Below are 16,388 nucleotides of genomic sequence, written 5' to 3'. Positions count from 1 at the left end.
TTTATTGGCCAGATGTTGTTCATCTCATTTAGCTGGGCCATGCCAGACTTTAGGGTGCCATTTTGGCAGTCTCTTAGTTTTATGGCTTTGAGGAATTCCAGGGTTAAAAGGTTGGGTTTTCCTGGATTCAAGTCATTTTGCATGGCAATTGTTCTTTCTTCTGCACCTAATATACTACAATACTTATGGGGGATTTTAATAGCCATAATTCCTTGTGGGGTAGTAATTGCTGTAATACAAAAGACAAGAACATTGAGGACTTTATCAACAACCATGCCCTGTGCCTCTGTGTAAGTGTCCATTTTCCATTAATCTTGACCTTCAAAGGAAGAGGAGAAGTGCCAAGCATACAGAGATGGCAACTTAAAAAGCCAACTGGTATGATTTTCAAACCTTATATTATGAAAGATCCAATGCAGTTCCTGAGGATGATCCAGATCCTATTAAAAATTTGACCAGTATTTTAATCTCCATAGCAAACGATACCATTCCAAAAACTTCACCAAATACGAAATGCAAACGATTGCCATGGTTCAACGATAACTGCAAAAAGGCTATAAAAGATGTCATCAATGTCAAAATAAAGAGAGCACAAGTGCGTAGAGTAATAAATGAGGTGAAGAAACAAAGATGGAGACAGTTCGTATCCAACCTGACATCAAAAACTCAGTGGACAGTGGACCTTAAATTCAACATATTAAACATCAAGACTCAGTCTTAACTACAAAACAAGAAATTGCAAATATCTTAGATGAAACTATTGAAAAGATCTCCTCTATTGAGAACTGCCTCCCTGCCTTTCAAACAATTCAGGCACAGGAAGAAAAGAAAGAAATTAACTTTTCATCCAATAATATGGAAACTTACAACCAACCTTTCACTTATGGCAGCACACTATGCGGGCCTTAAGCAGATCACATGATACTGCAACTGGACCCGACAATATTCACTGTACATTTTTTTTTAAATTGGCCTTACACTATCCTGTCCTTACTTTTAAAAATATTTAACTCCATCTGGATGTGAGGGGATGTTCCATATTCTTGGGAAGAAGCGAAAATGATTCCTATTCCAAAGGCAGAAAAGGATCATATCGAACCTACCAACTACCGACCTGTAGCCCTGACGAGTTGTTTATGTAAAACCATGGAGAGAATGGTTAAAGAATGACTCGTATGGATGCTGGAGTCTCAACATCTTATAAGTAATGCTCAAGGAGGATTTAGAAAAGTAAGAAGCACTATAGATCACCTCATAAGCCTTGAAAGTTATGTATGTGATGTTTTATCAGAAAAGAACATGCTGTTGCTGTTTTCTTTGACTTAGAGAAAGTATACGACATGACTTGGAAGTATGATATTTTAAAGAATTTACATCAGCTTGGTTTTAGAGGACATCTACCCATTTTTATTGCAAACTTTTTATCAAATAGACATTTTAAAGTATGGGTAGGTACTAACCCTATCAGACCCACACAGACAAGAGTTAGTAGTACCTCAAGCAAGCATCTTATCAGTGACCCTTTTTAGTATCAAAATAAACAGCATTGCAAAAGTCATTGCATCCTTTATGCAGATGGCATTTGTATTTGCTACAGAGGCAAATTCATGAACAGTACTGAATGGAAAATCCAGCTGACAATTAATAGGGCCCAGGCCTGGTCTGTGTCCAACGGGTTTAAGTTCTCAAAGAGTAAAACAGTCTGTATGCTTTTTTAACAGTTACACTCTCTCCATCATGACCCAGAGCTATTTATGGATGGCGATTCTATCAAAGTTGTCAAGGAGACCAAATTCCTTGGAATATCCTTTGAAAATAAATTGTTTTTTATCCCTCACATAAAGATTTTAAAAGATAAATGTTTTAAAGCAATGGATATTTTAAAGGTTTTAGCAAAGACTAAGTGGGGAGCAGAGAGCTCAGTTCTCCTAAACCTTTACAGAACACTGGTCAGATCACGCTTGGACTATGGAAGCATAGTGTATGGCTCAGCCAGGAAATTGTATATTCGACTTTTGGACACAGTTCACCATCAAGGCATATATCTGGCACTAGGGTCCTTCAGAACATCACCAATTCAAAGTTTAGATATAAAGGCTAATGAACTTTCTCTAGAGGACAGGCATCTCAAATTAGCCCTAAAATACTCAACAAAAGTAAAGACAAACAAAGAAAATCCAGCATATCATGCAATCTTCTCACCCCAATATTCATATCTGTATGAGAGAAAACTGAGGCATATCCAACCTCCTGGTCTACGGATTAAATCCCATCTAGAAAACATAAAAGTTGACTTAAGCATACTGGAACAGACATACTTCTGTAGTATCCCACCCTTGAATCTAAAAAATATATATAATAATCCTGGACTTAACAATAAACAAAAAATATGAAACCCATCCAAATGAATACATTCAACAACTCCTGGATATCAAAGAGATGTTTCCATCACACACACACACCTATATATACAGACGGATAAAAGTCTAGAGATCATGTGTCGGCTGCATATGTGTTTAATCACCAAAAAAGTGGAATAAATCAGAGCTCAACTTTTACAGCAGAGGCCACACATCACATCAAGACCACACAACAGAGAAATTTCTTAAAAATAACAGTTTCAAAATCATGTCTTCAAGTGCTTGCATCACTCAAAAATGACAACCCAGCCCTTGTAAAGTTTCTAACCACATTGTCAGCTCTGGGGGCACAGAATAGTAATATTTACTTTTGCTGGGAACCTGGCCATTGTGGAATCCTTGGAAATTAACAAGCAGACTCTGCTGCTAAAGAAGCACTTTCTACAGATCTTAAAAAATGCTCCATACCACCTTCAGATCTGAAACCTACCATAACCTCTTACATCATCAACAATTGGCAAACAGAATAGTATCAATGCATTACAAACAAATTGCATGAAATCAACCCTGTAGTGGGCAAAAGACGTATCTTTAATTTCAGTAATTGCTGGGATCGGATCATTTACACTTGTTGCCAAATAGGACTTTCCAGACTCACACATAAGTTTTTAATATCAGATGAAGATCCACCATCATGCACCGCATGTCAGAATCCACTATCTTTGAAGCATATTTTATTGGATTTTGCTGGTTTTTTTTCTTTTAGGAATTTATTTTACTCAGCAAACACTTTTGAAGAGATTTTTAACAAAGTCAACCCTGAGTCAGTTTTAGGGTTCTTATCAAAAATAAATTAAAAAAACCTTATATAGGTTTTTAATTACTCTACCTTTTATCATATTTTACCTGTTTTTTGCCATGAAAATAGCCATGGAAGCTGGCATGGCATAAAATCACTTACTAACTAACTAACTAACTAACTAAACTCTCTCTCAGTCTCAGGTAGATAAGACATAGACAGGTAGATTTAGTTTGACAAAGGTCAGTAATGTATTCCTCACCGAGAGCTCGGCTAATAAGTTGTGAATGAAAATCTTTGTTATTAATGTGTCAGGCGACTTCCCACTCACAAAAGAAGCTCTGTCGCTGTAATTGCTCCATCATTAGCAACCCAGCCACGTCAAAGTACTAAGTCAGTCATTAGCCGAGGGGATAACGCATTCAGGGAGGCTTCTATTGCAGGAAAGGAATAACATCTCCCTTGGTTTGCATAATCAGGCTATTCGGCACTGGTTGCACAAGTGTAGCAGGCCAAAAATAATCATACATAGATATACACCAAGATATACCAAAAGAAGAGTTTGTATATTTGACTTGGGAGGGACTCGTATATTTCATTCTGTTCGGAGTGAGTTTGGTTGTAGAATGTGGATGTCACTACTGTATATGCCAATTCTGTGTAGAGGAGGGACAACTGTATTTGTCTGCAGTGTGTATGTGGCCAGTGGTTCACTTGCTCAGAGACACAAACACTCAACCCTTCTAGTGGTAAAAATACTGTGCTTTACCTTCACACCCATTACAAATCAATGACTTCAGTGTTTACTCCTTTGATTCATATTTTCTTTATTCTTTCTTTCAGACCAGCCCGCGACACCCCTGACCGCTGCACCAGCCACTTTGATGCTGTAGCTCAGATTCGAGGGGAGGCCTTCTTTTTCAAAGGTAAAGATACCCAGAAGTACAGGGTCGAATCAATAGTTTAGTCATGACAACTCTCGTATGTTAATGTGGGTATGATGTATTGATAGGATATTGATCTTGAACATATACATACACATACACTCACTGAGAACTTTATTAGGAATACCTGTACACCTACATATTCATGCGATTATCTAATCAGCCAGTTGTGTGGCAGCAGTGTAGTGCATAAAATCTTGCAGATATGGGTCAGGAGTTTCAGTTAATGTTCACATCTACTATCAGAATGGGGGAAAAAAAATTATCTCAGTGATTTTTATCGTGGCATGATGGTTGGTGCCAGACGAGCTGGTTTGAGTATTCTGTTACTGCTGATCTCCTGGGATTTTCACGCACTACAGTCTATAGAATTTACTCAGAATGGTGCCAAAAACAAAAAACATCCAATGAGTGGCAGTTCTGTGGATGGTAACACCTTGTTTATGAAAGAGGTCAATGGATTCTCCATTTGACTGGACCAGACTGGTTAGAGCTGACAGAAAGGCTACAGTAACTCAGATAAAACTCTGTTCAATCGTTATGTGCAGAATAGCATCTCAGAATGCACAACACATCGAACCTTGAGGTGGATGGTCTACAACAGCAGAAGACCATGTCGGGCACTTTATTAGGACCATAATGTTCCTAATAAAGTCCTCAGTGAGTACAGATACAATCCCCCAACAAATCAGGGAAGCTGGACAAACACAAAACATAACTCCCCAAACAAGCAGTTCTACCACCAAGACATTTATTTAAACTATTACATAAGATAGTGATGTGTGCCAGTGCCTGATTTGGCTACTGCTTACCTTGATATAGACCTGCTTCTATGTGTCATTGCCAAAAGAAGACCTTACCATGCAAGCTGCTAGAAGAAAAAGCCCCATCAACCACCTGAGAAAATTGCTTTTTCAGAGAAAACTCTCGCAGGGCACTGCAGTAAAACCGGATTTCTTGCAAACTGAGCAAATTTAAATGTTAGTCAAAGAGAGAGTACCCAAGTTGATTAGCTACCCAATTACTTGTCAAAGGACTTATAAGCTAACACCATGGGAGCCAATTGGCTTTACATTTCAATAAACTACAATTCAAATTCATTTATATAGCATTTTTTCACATTAAATATTGTTCCAAAACCATTTTGGAGAATAATGCCTTAAAATCCCCAGTGAGCAAGCTTAAGGCAATTATGGGAGAGAATTGCAATTGGCAGGGAGAAACTCTGTAGAAAGATACAACACAAGTACAATCTATTCTTGAAAGTATGTTAGTTGCAAGGAAGGGGAGATGAACAATTTAAATAAATTAGAAATACTTTTTTCACAAAACATAGTGTAGATTTTTTCTTCTTGCTGGTAAAAATTATTGCTGTCAATAAAAAATTGTGATTACTGACATGATTTCCAACCACTATTTAGAAAGCAGAATGAAACAATATTGTCAAATTTTGTTAAACGTTACATTTTTGATTATTTATTTGTTTATTTACATCTTTACACTTTTTTGGGGGGTCCCAAAAAAAAAACAAAAAAAACCCTGGCATAAGTTATACATCTCTCTGTGTCTATACAGACTTGAAAAGTTTATAGTGGTCTGCTTGCATGCCATCAAAGAGGATTTTTTTATTCATTTCTGATGCACAGGTGATGTTGACAGTGAGAGTTCCTGGAACTTGGAATGTTGTGCAATGTTTTCTTTTCCTGTTGTGTCACTAATGTGAATTACACCACTGTCTGCATTTTGATATTTTTTAAGTTACAGAGTTACAATAAAATAAAAATTCTTGGCTGGTTCTGCCAGCTGGGCACCCTACTACCCACTGCCCCTGGGCATGCACACATTCCTTTGCTTGTTTAATAATTTTCTCTTATACAATCATGCACTATACAACATGCACAGAATTACACCATAGATTACATAAACATATACTCACGCACTCTTACTCTGAAACCTCTCATCAGGGAAGTATTTCTGGCGTCTAACACGTGAGAAACACCTGGTGTCATTAAGGCCAGCACAGATTCATCGTTTCTGGAGGGGTCTGCCTCCCAACCTGGACAGTGTGGATGCTGTATACGAGAGGCCTGGAGACCATAAGATAGTCTTCTTTAAAGGTATTTTATATATTTCTTCAGTAAATGTAAAAATCTAGTTGTGCATTGTTGTCTTGTTTACATTTATGGTACTTGGTCATTTGTGGTAATTCCACATTTAAAGAGATCTTGAACGGCTTTAAAAGGCTCTTTAATAAGATTTTTAAAAAAAATAAAAAATAAATACATAAATAAATAAAAAAACATATTTTTTTAGCAAAAGTATCCCTGGAGCATAAACACTCTCTTGTAGGGAAATTCTTTAAATGATTGGAATTTAATGCTCTTGAGATATGTAAAAGACATTTTCAATAAGAGTAGAATATAATGCACACATTGCTCCCCGAAGATATAATACAAGTGTTTGAGGTCCTCAAATCCAAATGCAACTTAAAATTGTTTAACATGGAGGTTAAACAAATGTGTTAAATATTTAGATGTAGTTAAACGTATTTCACAGCATGTGCATTTTCTTATAAGCTCTCTATTATCTGGTTAAAAAGGCTTTTAGGATTGTACGACTTTATATTAAGAGGTTGAAATTCTTCTCTCTCTCCTCATCAGGAGGGATATATTGGGTGTTCAATGACAATAATGTTGAGGAAGGCTATCCACGGCCCCTCAGTGACTTTGGCTTGCCCATGGAAGGGGTGGATGCAGTATTTGTCTGGCTGCACAACGAGAAGACCTACTTCTTCAAGGACAACCGTTACTGGCGATATGATGACCACCTGCGACGCATGGACCTCGGCTACCCGAAAGATACGGCACTATGGAAAGGAATCCCACCTCAATTAGATGATGCCATGCGGTGGTCTGACAGTAAGTACTGTAAATCCTAGTTATGTTCTTTTTATTAGTTTGAAATTGTAGTAGAACTCCTAAATGTTACATTTTAGAGGATTTCCTGTTTCCCTCACTTCTGATGGAGATAAGTGAGAAGTAGGCAACATCAGAATTATTCATACTTTAGAAATGCACCATAATATCTTTAAATCCAATGCATACATCATAGTGGAGGGAACATATACAATACGGCAACACCATCAGCCTTGGAAGAAATGGATAGTGATTTTATTTAGAAGAAGAGGGTGTTAGCCGAGCAAGTGTTTTGATTGGTTGGTTGTCATAGCAGCAGTTGTGAGGTCTATGTGAGCGGAATGGAGCAATGTCCTGTAATTGTACAGCATTGTACTTATTGCACAGTGTGGTTCTCGAATTCTCACTCTTAAGGATGAAGAGTATGCCTTTGAAATGTTGTGTTAAATAGAAACAAGACTGAGCTACATAAAGTTTAAGTAGTTTAAAAATAGGACTTTATTTTCATCAGCCTTTTAACGGTGTTCATCTCAGTATTTATGTATTTACTCTGAAATGGTCTTTAAAAGGAACCATCATTTCAATCAAACAGCCATTATTGCCAAGTAGATTTGAAAAGTTTAATGTAGGAACTTAAATCTAGTTAAAAAATAATCAATGCATGTTTTCCACACTGTATATCAGTAAATTCACTGTATTTCACTAAATGAACATTGTATAATGGTGAATTATTTTCTATTATAAGCACCAATACAGCAATACATTAGGGGAGGGTAAAAATATAGATTTTCCGATGCATCACGATCTTCATTTAAACAATCTCGATATCGATCCTTAAATCCCAAGATCGATCTTTTACTCTATGCGCAACCTTCCCCTACAATGAGAGCAAATCATTCACATTTGTGACTAAAATGTGTTTGGCAGCTGGCTGGTAAATGTTTACATTTCACTTAAAAGTAATTGTGTAGTGGAGTATTCAGCAATGAGATCCTTTCACTGCGTGTTGAGAGTAAAAATTGTGCAATGCGTGTCCAAAGACGAGATCCACACGACCCATTTGTCATTGAATAATGTCTCTTTTAATACCCTTTCTGTTCTCTACAGTCAGCTGTTGATCAAAAACTACAAATCATGCATGACACAGATGAAATAAAGCCATTCAAGTCCTTTCTCATTAACATGCGCTCATCTACAGATGCTTTTTACAGAAATGCCGGTTTTGTTTTGAGACAGTACCAGTTTTAGCACGTGTTTAACAAATCACTGTAAATACTTGTAAATAGTACAAATTATGCAATTAAACAATTAACATTTAACTAAAAAATAATATATGAAATATAATGTCTTATTTATTGATTGAATACATGGATTTATAATTTATATCATTTATAAAAAGCCAAAATGTGATTAAAATGATGAAAAACTAATCAAATATCATTAGTAAAATAAATATTTTCAAAATGTACCTAGTTAGAAGGTCCCCTGTATAATTAACAGCATTAGTTGGGAGAGAATTTCTTTTATACGTAGGCAAAAGGGACATTATTACTAAAATATACTAAACTAAAATAAAAGATATCAAATCTAAATGAATTGAGAGCTTGTGAATCGGAATTGAATCAAATCAGGAAATCTGTATCAATACCCAGCCCTAAAATACATAGTAATAAACTGCAATATTCACTTAAATATGTGTTTTCTAAAACATTTTATTATATGAAAAAGGCCACGCAGAGACTTCCATGAACATTTTGAGCGATGACACCAACGAATCGTTGAATCATTGAATCGATTCACTGTAACAAACAGTTTGAACTGACTCATGGAAATAAATCGAACTTACCAAATCGAGCTGTGTCTTTGCTATAGTTTAAATCAGAGATGCCACTAAAACATCTGCCTTAACACTCTCATGCTTTTTATGGAGCATGTCCATAGTTATTATGATAAACTTGTGTTTGCTCTGCTAGGACACTTGTGTGAACTAGAGGGGGAACTGACTGCATACATTGACTAAGAATCCTTGGTGGACCAGTTGGTTAAAAGTAATTGAAAAAGTCTGTAAAAGTCTAGTATCACTTGTTTGCAGAAGACACTTGGTTTGATAACAGCTAATGCAAAAACATTTATACATTTTTAAATGTATCTTTAGTGTCCAAATACTTTTTGGAGCCACTATATAGCTAAAAGCATTCTTCTCAAAACACAGATTCTCTCTATATTTATTTTATTCTATGTTCGGGATCTGTCTCTCTCTACACAAACACTAACACAGTACGGTGTACACACACAGATCTTCTCCCCTGCAGTGGCAGCTCTGTAGGCGGCAAACATCAGCTCATCAGATCTGAGGATGTGCCAACCCAACAGGTTCTGTTCATAGCTGTTTGAACTGAGAGCGTGAACAGGCCAAACTGTAAAGTGACAGTCCCTGGCCTCCACAGGGAGAAAGTACTGTCTTAGACCTGGGGGTTTGGCAACAGGATCCTGTTCAAAGAGACAGCACTGAAGGCCAATTGAACCCACCGATAGAAAGAGAGAGATAATGGAGCTCTTATTGAGATAGGACAAAAGCAAGTATTAGACTGAACAAAAGGAATAGCTTTACAGGGGACTTCCAGTGTGGCGATGTAGGAGAACGCAGCAGAACGGACAGTCTCCCGATTATTTCCTTTTATATATATATATATATATATATACACCTTTTGCAGTGAATTTCAGTTTAATAGACATTTTAAACCCAATTAAACAACTAGGGAAGAGGTTACAAACTAATCTTTGCACAATGAGTAACCCTAAACAGAAAAGTGCTGCATCGCAGTCGAAAAAGGCTAGCGTTGCTAGCAAACTAGCGAGCATGGCGGCTGCTTCTTCTCAAGATGAAAATCAAGATGCGGAGGGAAACTTGGACGATTCTCTGTCCATGACGCAACTTATTTCTGAACTAGCTAAACAACAGGAAATTCTCAAGGAGGACATGGCTGCCCTGATACTAAACTCTGTGAAACCACTTCAGACCTCGGTGGATGCTTTACGTGACACGGTAAACTCTTTTCAGAGTCGACTGACATCAACAGAAACCATAGCAGGTGAAAACTTTGAGTGTCTCGTTGCAGCTGAATCTACAATCAGCTCCCTTAAAGCTCAAAACAGTTTGTTATTGGAGCGTCTAGATGATTCTGGAGAATAGATCGCACAGATCTAATCTGCGTATCCTGAATGTACCTGAGGGGAGCGAGGATGGTAAAGACCTCACCGTATTTGTTTCAGAGCTGCTGGCTGAAGCAATGGCTGAGGTATTCACAAGCCCACCACCGCTGGACAGAGTTGTAACGTCTGTGTAAGATCAGTGATGGCTAATTACACTTTGTTTGAAAAAAACTTTGTTTGAAAAAAAACCTTTTAGCCTTTTGACATTTGCATATAAATTACTGACCTGGTCTCCACGTTTACATTTATATGGGTGCTAAATTGCAGATGGTCTTTATCACTATCAAAAGGATGCTAAAACAGGCCTCCTCTGAAGTGTCTCCATCAAGCTTCAAACACATTCCACAGAGAGGAGGGTGACTCCCCCGTGCCAGGCACCAGAGCAGTTGTCTGTCTCCAGTAATTCCAATACACGTCACACACACACCTAAAGACATTTTCTCTATTTTAGGCCATAGTAAGCAGTTATAAATGTATCTGCTATATGCATGTGTTGTATGTATATTCCCCTATCATATTAACTTAGTTAAAACCCTTTACTTGTATTAGTTAGACGTTAAATGCCTATATTCAAGTGTATGAGTGTTTCTCTGCTTTAATATCGTCTGGAGGTTACCTTCTTGGTATCAAAATGATCTTCCCTTTATTTCTTACACAATAATGTACACCATGTGATCGTGAAATGCATCGAACAATTCTTACTATGTTTTGAATTAAAAGCTGCACTAGCGGTCCAGATCAGCAATAAAATGCGAATGGGCCATAAACGGAGACAAAGGATGTTTCTCCCGCTCAAAATGCGTGCCTCTGATTGGCCACTCCACCCACAAAATGGGTGCGGCAATGAACTATCAAAACTCCAGAGCGCAGACTAATCATGGCTCAAAAACTCTTCTTCTTGAGACCAACCCACTCCAAAACTCTCTCTTGAGTTTAACCTTCTGGCAGTGTTTACCTTCAAGTAACTTTGTGGATTTCCTGTGGACTTCTTCAACTCACTCCTAAAGAAATCATCGAGAACCTCGTCTACCGCATCAAGACTCTTATTCAGCAACAAACCAATGCAAGTAACCATTTACAACTGATTAGATGCGCGTTTAAGTTTGAACCCCTTTTAAGGTGAATTGTGCCTCTGATGATTCTCATTTAGGTTGTGGTTAACTGAGAGTTTTAAAACCCTTGAAATACTGCCATTCTTTTCTCTCTCTCTCTCTCTCTTTTCCTTACTTTTCTTCATTCTATATATGTATGTTTTGCTTAGTTTGTTTGTATGTTAGTTATAGTTTCATTTATTAAATCCCTTATATTCACGATTGATTGTCTCTGTGTTCCTCTCATAATTCAAAGTCACTGAATGTTGCTCCTTGCTACATGCTAAACTACTGCTAGCACTGTATAAGTAGGAAGACTATTGTTCCTTGGCCAGGAAAGTAATCTTCCTAGAATTGATAAATAATTATATTGTCTGCTCGCTGGACGGACAGATCAAGTAATTGTAATATCGATTCTGCTACAGTTAATTCTAAGATCTAATCTAAATATTTATTATTAATTATAACCAGTTATAATTAGTTATAAATAATTCCCTTTTAAGCTAATTTGCTACATATATTAATGGTGGAGAACCGCGGGCACATTCAAACTTTGTTTGTGAGAAAACTCAGTATCAATTTATTTGTGTTTTTGTATTATGCGCGCTCAGAGTGAGACAAGCCGCAACGCGGACTCACTCTTTTGATTGGATGGTTAAAGCCACCTCCAGTACTGTATTTTTAACAGCCTCTATTTGTCTAACATTTAGTCACTGTTAATTGTAATTGTAAAAGTAAACTGCAGTTCCTAATATTAAAATCGTTCTGTAAAGACGAAGAAACCTCTTTGCAGTACATTTTAATATTATCAAAATCGCCTGTTGGAACGAAGAAAACTTCCTATAGACTTCAAAGTCTATAAAGTATATAATGACCAGGAAGGTAGATGGATAGCCCTGGGTTCTAGCTTAGAAGGACAGAAAGTTACCATTATGAATATTTATGCTCCCAATGTGATACTTTATCTCCTGATTTCTTTAACGAAATTTGCAATATTATTAGAAATATTGGTAATCACGATATAATACTAGGTGGTGATTTCAACCAAATTAGAAATACACAGCTTGATAAATCAAGCCACGGACAGGCCACACCTGTAATGTACACAGCCATTGATACTATGGTGGATGAATGTGGCCTAATAGATATATGGCGTATACTTCATCCCATAGAGAAAGATTTTACAGTTTTCTCCAATCCTCATGAGTCATACTCAAGGAATGATTATATTCTAATTTCAAAACAATTGGTGAGTCAGGTTCAGTCTGCTTCAATTGGGAATATTGTTCTATCGGATCATGCTCCGGTAGATGTGGTCCTTACCACTTCGAACTATAGGAAGAACACAAGATGGTGCTTTAACAATTCGCTATTGCAAAATGAGACCACATGTTCCATGATAGGAGCGGCAATAGATGAATACTAGCTGTACAATGAGGGCTCTGTCTCTGACCCTGATATAGTATGGGATGCTTTTAAGGCTTTCCTGAGGGGACGGCTTATCCAACACTGCTCGTTACGTAAACGCCTGGAACGCGAAAAACTATCTAAATTAGAGGAAAAGATTAGGATCCTGAAAAAACAACACATTAATCACCCAGACCCTGTAACTTTTAATAAATTGAACAGTTTGAAACTGGAACTAAATGACATAATACAGAAAAAAGCTGAATTTGCTCTATTTTGCACAAAACAAAATTATTATGAAAAAGGTGAGAGAGCAGGTAAATACTTAGTGCATAGGGTTAAACAGCTTAGTACTCAAAACTTAATTCGTTCTATTTTTGATGATAAAAAATAAACTGATTACAGATGGGAGGGAAATTAATAAGGTTTTTAAAAAAAAGATTTATATACATTGCATGGGGAAGTAACTGTAGAACAGTATGACCGATTCTTCACTTCCTTACAGATTCCATGTCTATCCACACAAATAGAGACTCATTAGAAGGTGACATCACATTAGGAGATTAAGGGTGCCATCCAGGACCTCAAACCAGGTCGTGCCCCCGGGGAGGATGGCTTTCCATTTGAATTCTATAAAATGTTTTAGAGGTGCTAGCTCCTAAATTGCTTTATATCTTTCAGAATGCTCTGGTAAAGGGTAAACTTTCAGAGAGTATGAGAACTAGCATAATCACTCTCATTCATAAGAAAGGGAAAGACCCTCAACAATGTGCAAATTACAGACCCATTTCACTTGGTAATGTTGATGGGAAAATACTGGCCAAAATACTTGCAAAAAGATTAGATAATTTACTACCTACTATTATACATCCAGATCAAGTTGGTTCCATTAGGGCTAGGTCCTCAGCGGATAATATGAGAAGATTATTACACCTTATGTGGAGCTCTAGAAATAACATTGACCCTGTCATGGCTTTCTCCTTAGATGCGGAGAAGGCCTTTGACAGGGTTGAATGGAGCTTCTTATTTCAAACGTTAAAAAGATTTGGCTTTGGGCCATTATTTACCAAATGGATCAAATTACTTTATAGCCAACGGCATCGGTACTATGTAATGGTGTAGTATCATCGCGATTTGAGCTGCATAGGGGACACCCTCTTATTTTTGCATCGGTCTTAGAGCCATTAGCTATAGCAATATGTAATAATCCAAATATTAAAGGAGCATAAGGTACTTCTATATGCTGATGATGTATTACATGTCTCCAGTAACCCACAAATGACAGTGCCCACAATGTGTTCCTTAATCGAAGCTTTCTCCCAGATATCGGGCTATAAAATCAATTGGACTAAGTCAGAATTAATGACCTTATTTAATAACTGCCATGGGATAACAGAGGAGTGGTGGCCATTTAAATGGGTCTCATCAGGCATGGTTTACTTGGGAATTTAACTTGTACCATGATTGGAGACAATAATGTAGATTAACTTTCAACCAGTTATTCAGGGTATCCAAAATTTGTTACAGAATTGGAGTAAACTTACAATGTCTATTCTGGGTCGAATTAATCTAGTCAAAATGATAATTGTACCCAAAAATAATTAATTTTTATACATGCTTCCCCTTACGTTACCATTATCACTTTTGAAGGAATACAATAAATGTGTGGAATCCTTCATCTGGCAGGGGAAGTGACCCCTTTTTTATCGTACCAAATTGTACTCAGCTAAAGGCTCAGGTGAGCACTCTCTTCCCAGAATTGACTGGTATCATTGGTCCTTCTCGCTCTCGCAGCTGGCTAAAAACAATATGGCACTCAACAAAGCCCCCGCATGGGTGCATATTGAAAAATAACTAATTGCCCCTTTTTCAGCGGAGGCCATCTTGACGCAGCTTACTCGACCAATACCAGACCAAAATCCAGTTCTTAGATTTTCTAGGGAAAGCTGGAAATTGTATCACCAACATTCAAAACAAACTCCATGGCTAACAGCTAGAGCCTCGGTCTGGCACAACATCAAGTTATGCATAGGTAGGAGGCCTTTCTGCTGGATACAGTGGGCTAATAAAGTTCTTAAATAACCTTTATGAGGGAGAACACGTGGACTCATTTAGTTACTTGAAACAAACGTACAACCTGTCGAACACTGACTTTTGGAAATACCTACAAATAAGACATTGTCTCCTTGCGACTCTTAAAAATGGTCCTGACCCGCCATCGGATATACACCACCTGTCTGCCATTGTCTGTCACAAAAAAAGGGGGGGGCTCAGTTTTCCATGCCTACATTAGAGATGCTCATGCACCTCATTTAAACAGGCTTAAATTGGCATGGGAAAGAGACCTAGGGGGGATGATCAAGGAAGAAATGTGGAAGCAAGTGGTATCTAAATGGCATACTACTGTTCGTTAAATCCAATCCCAATTGATTAATTATAAGATTTTTAACAGATGCTACTGGACTCCAAGCAGATTGGCTAGACTTAAACTAAGAGATAATGCACTATGCTGGCGGTGTAACAAGGATACAGGAACTATGGTTCATATGTTATATGAATGTGACAAGGTGGAGGAATTATGGGAGAAAATTATACAGTTTATTAATAGGACCCTTAGTCTGTCATTACACAAGAACCCCGCTTTGTGTATGTTGGGTATTATACCGGAGGATGTGCATATACCCCGGCAACAGATGCTTTGGTGCCGTTTAGCAATTGGTTTCTGGATGTAGAGTCATTCTGAGACATTGGAAGTCAGACACGCCTTCCTCATATGATAGAATATTGCTAGTTATGAACGTGTGATATTCAGAGCTTCAGGACGTCATGATCTGTATATGAAAGCATGGGGTCCCTTTCTCGCCCTGACTGAGAATGTATTATAAAAAGAGAGATCCTCTGTCAAATCTGACCTAAATATTTGTGTTGTTAACCAATATATTCTGTAAAGTCTAATAATTTTTATTTTTATATTTTTTATTTTTTTTTTTAACGGGGGGGTTTAAGTTATGGTGAGGGGTAAAAACTAAAACATGCCACTGTAAAAACATTAAAAAAATAAATTAAAAAAAGGAATAGCTTTCCATGAAGTGTCAAACCAAGGTGGTCTCCATACCTTCCATAGATGGCCCCTATAAAAGTCCATCTCCCCTTTTCCACCAAAATGGTGCCGGTGCTGGCGGGGGGATCTGCTGACCTCTTTGAGAACTGGCTCACGTTTCCACTGATTTCAGAGCCATATAATGACAAAACTGGGAATAATACTATAGAAACTTTAGTTTTGAGATCTTATTCTGCCACCTAAATTAATTTAATTCAGTGTTTTTCAACCATCACTTTGATGTAACTATCAAAAGTAAATGTAAATATCCATCCATCCATCTTCAATAGCCGCGTGTCCTATGTAGGGTCGCGGGTAGTGATGGAGTCTATCCCAGCTGTCTCGGGCCGAAGGCAGGGAAAATGTAAATATATACTGAATAAAGTTTATAGCAATCAAGTCACATATATGATATTTGTAAATAAAATAATGTTATTTCAGACGAACGCTACAAATAAAGAGACCGGACAAAAATCAAGTGATTAAAATAGAAACAACTGAATGCGTGTCACATCGGCCATTTCCAGTGAACACGAGATTAATTCATCAAATTAATAGC

At 37.4% G+C, this 16,388-nt stretch overlaps 1 protein-coding gene across 1 annotated transcript in view; it reads left to right on the top strand.

Moving 5' to 3' along the window:
• Window positions 1–16,388, top strand: part of mmp17a (matrix metallopeptidase 17a) — a 107,235-nt gene that overhangs the window by 89,655 nt on the left and 1,192 nt on the right. The window contains exons 7-9 of the mRNA XM_051677433.1: window positions 4,003–4,085; window positions 6,068–6,220; window positions 6,764–7,021. Coding sequence (XP_051533393.1) covers window positions 4,003–4,085; window positions 6,068–6,220; window positions 6,764–7,021 — 494 coding nt within the window. The remainder of the gene's footprint in view (window positions 1–4,002; window positions 4,086–6,067; window positions 6,221–6,763; window positions 7,022–16,388) is intronic.

Source organism: Myxocyprinus asiaticus, chromosome 38 (genome assembly GCF_019703515.2).
Source record: "Myxocyprinus asiaticus isolate MX2 ecotype Aquarium Trade chromosome 38, UBuf_Myxa_2, whole genome shotgun sequence".
In the NCBI taxonomy this organism is placed as follows: domain Eukaryota; kingdom Metazoa; phylum Chordata; class Actinopteri; order Cypriniformes; family Catostomidae; genus Myxocyprinus; species Myxocyprinus asiaticus.
This window is presented reverse-complemented; position numbering and strand designations above follow the sequence as displayed.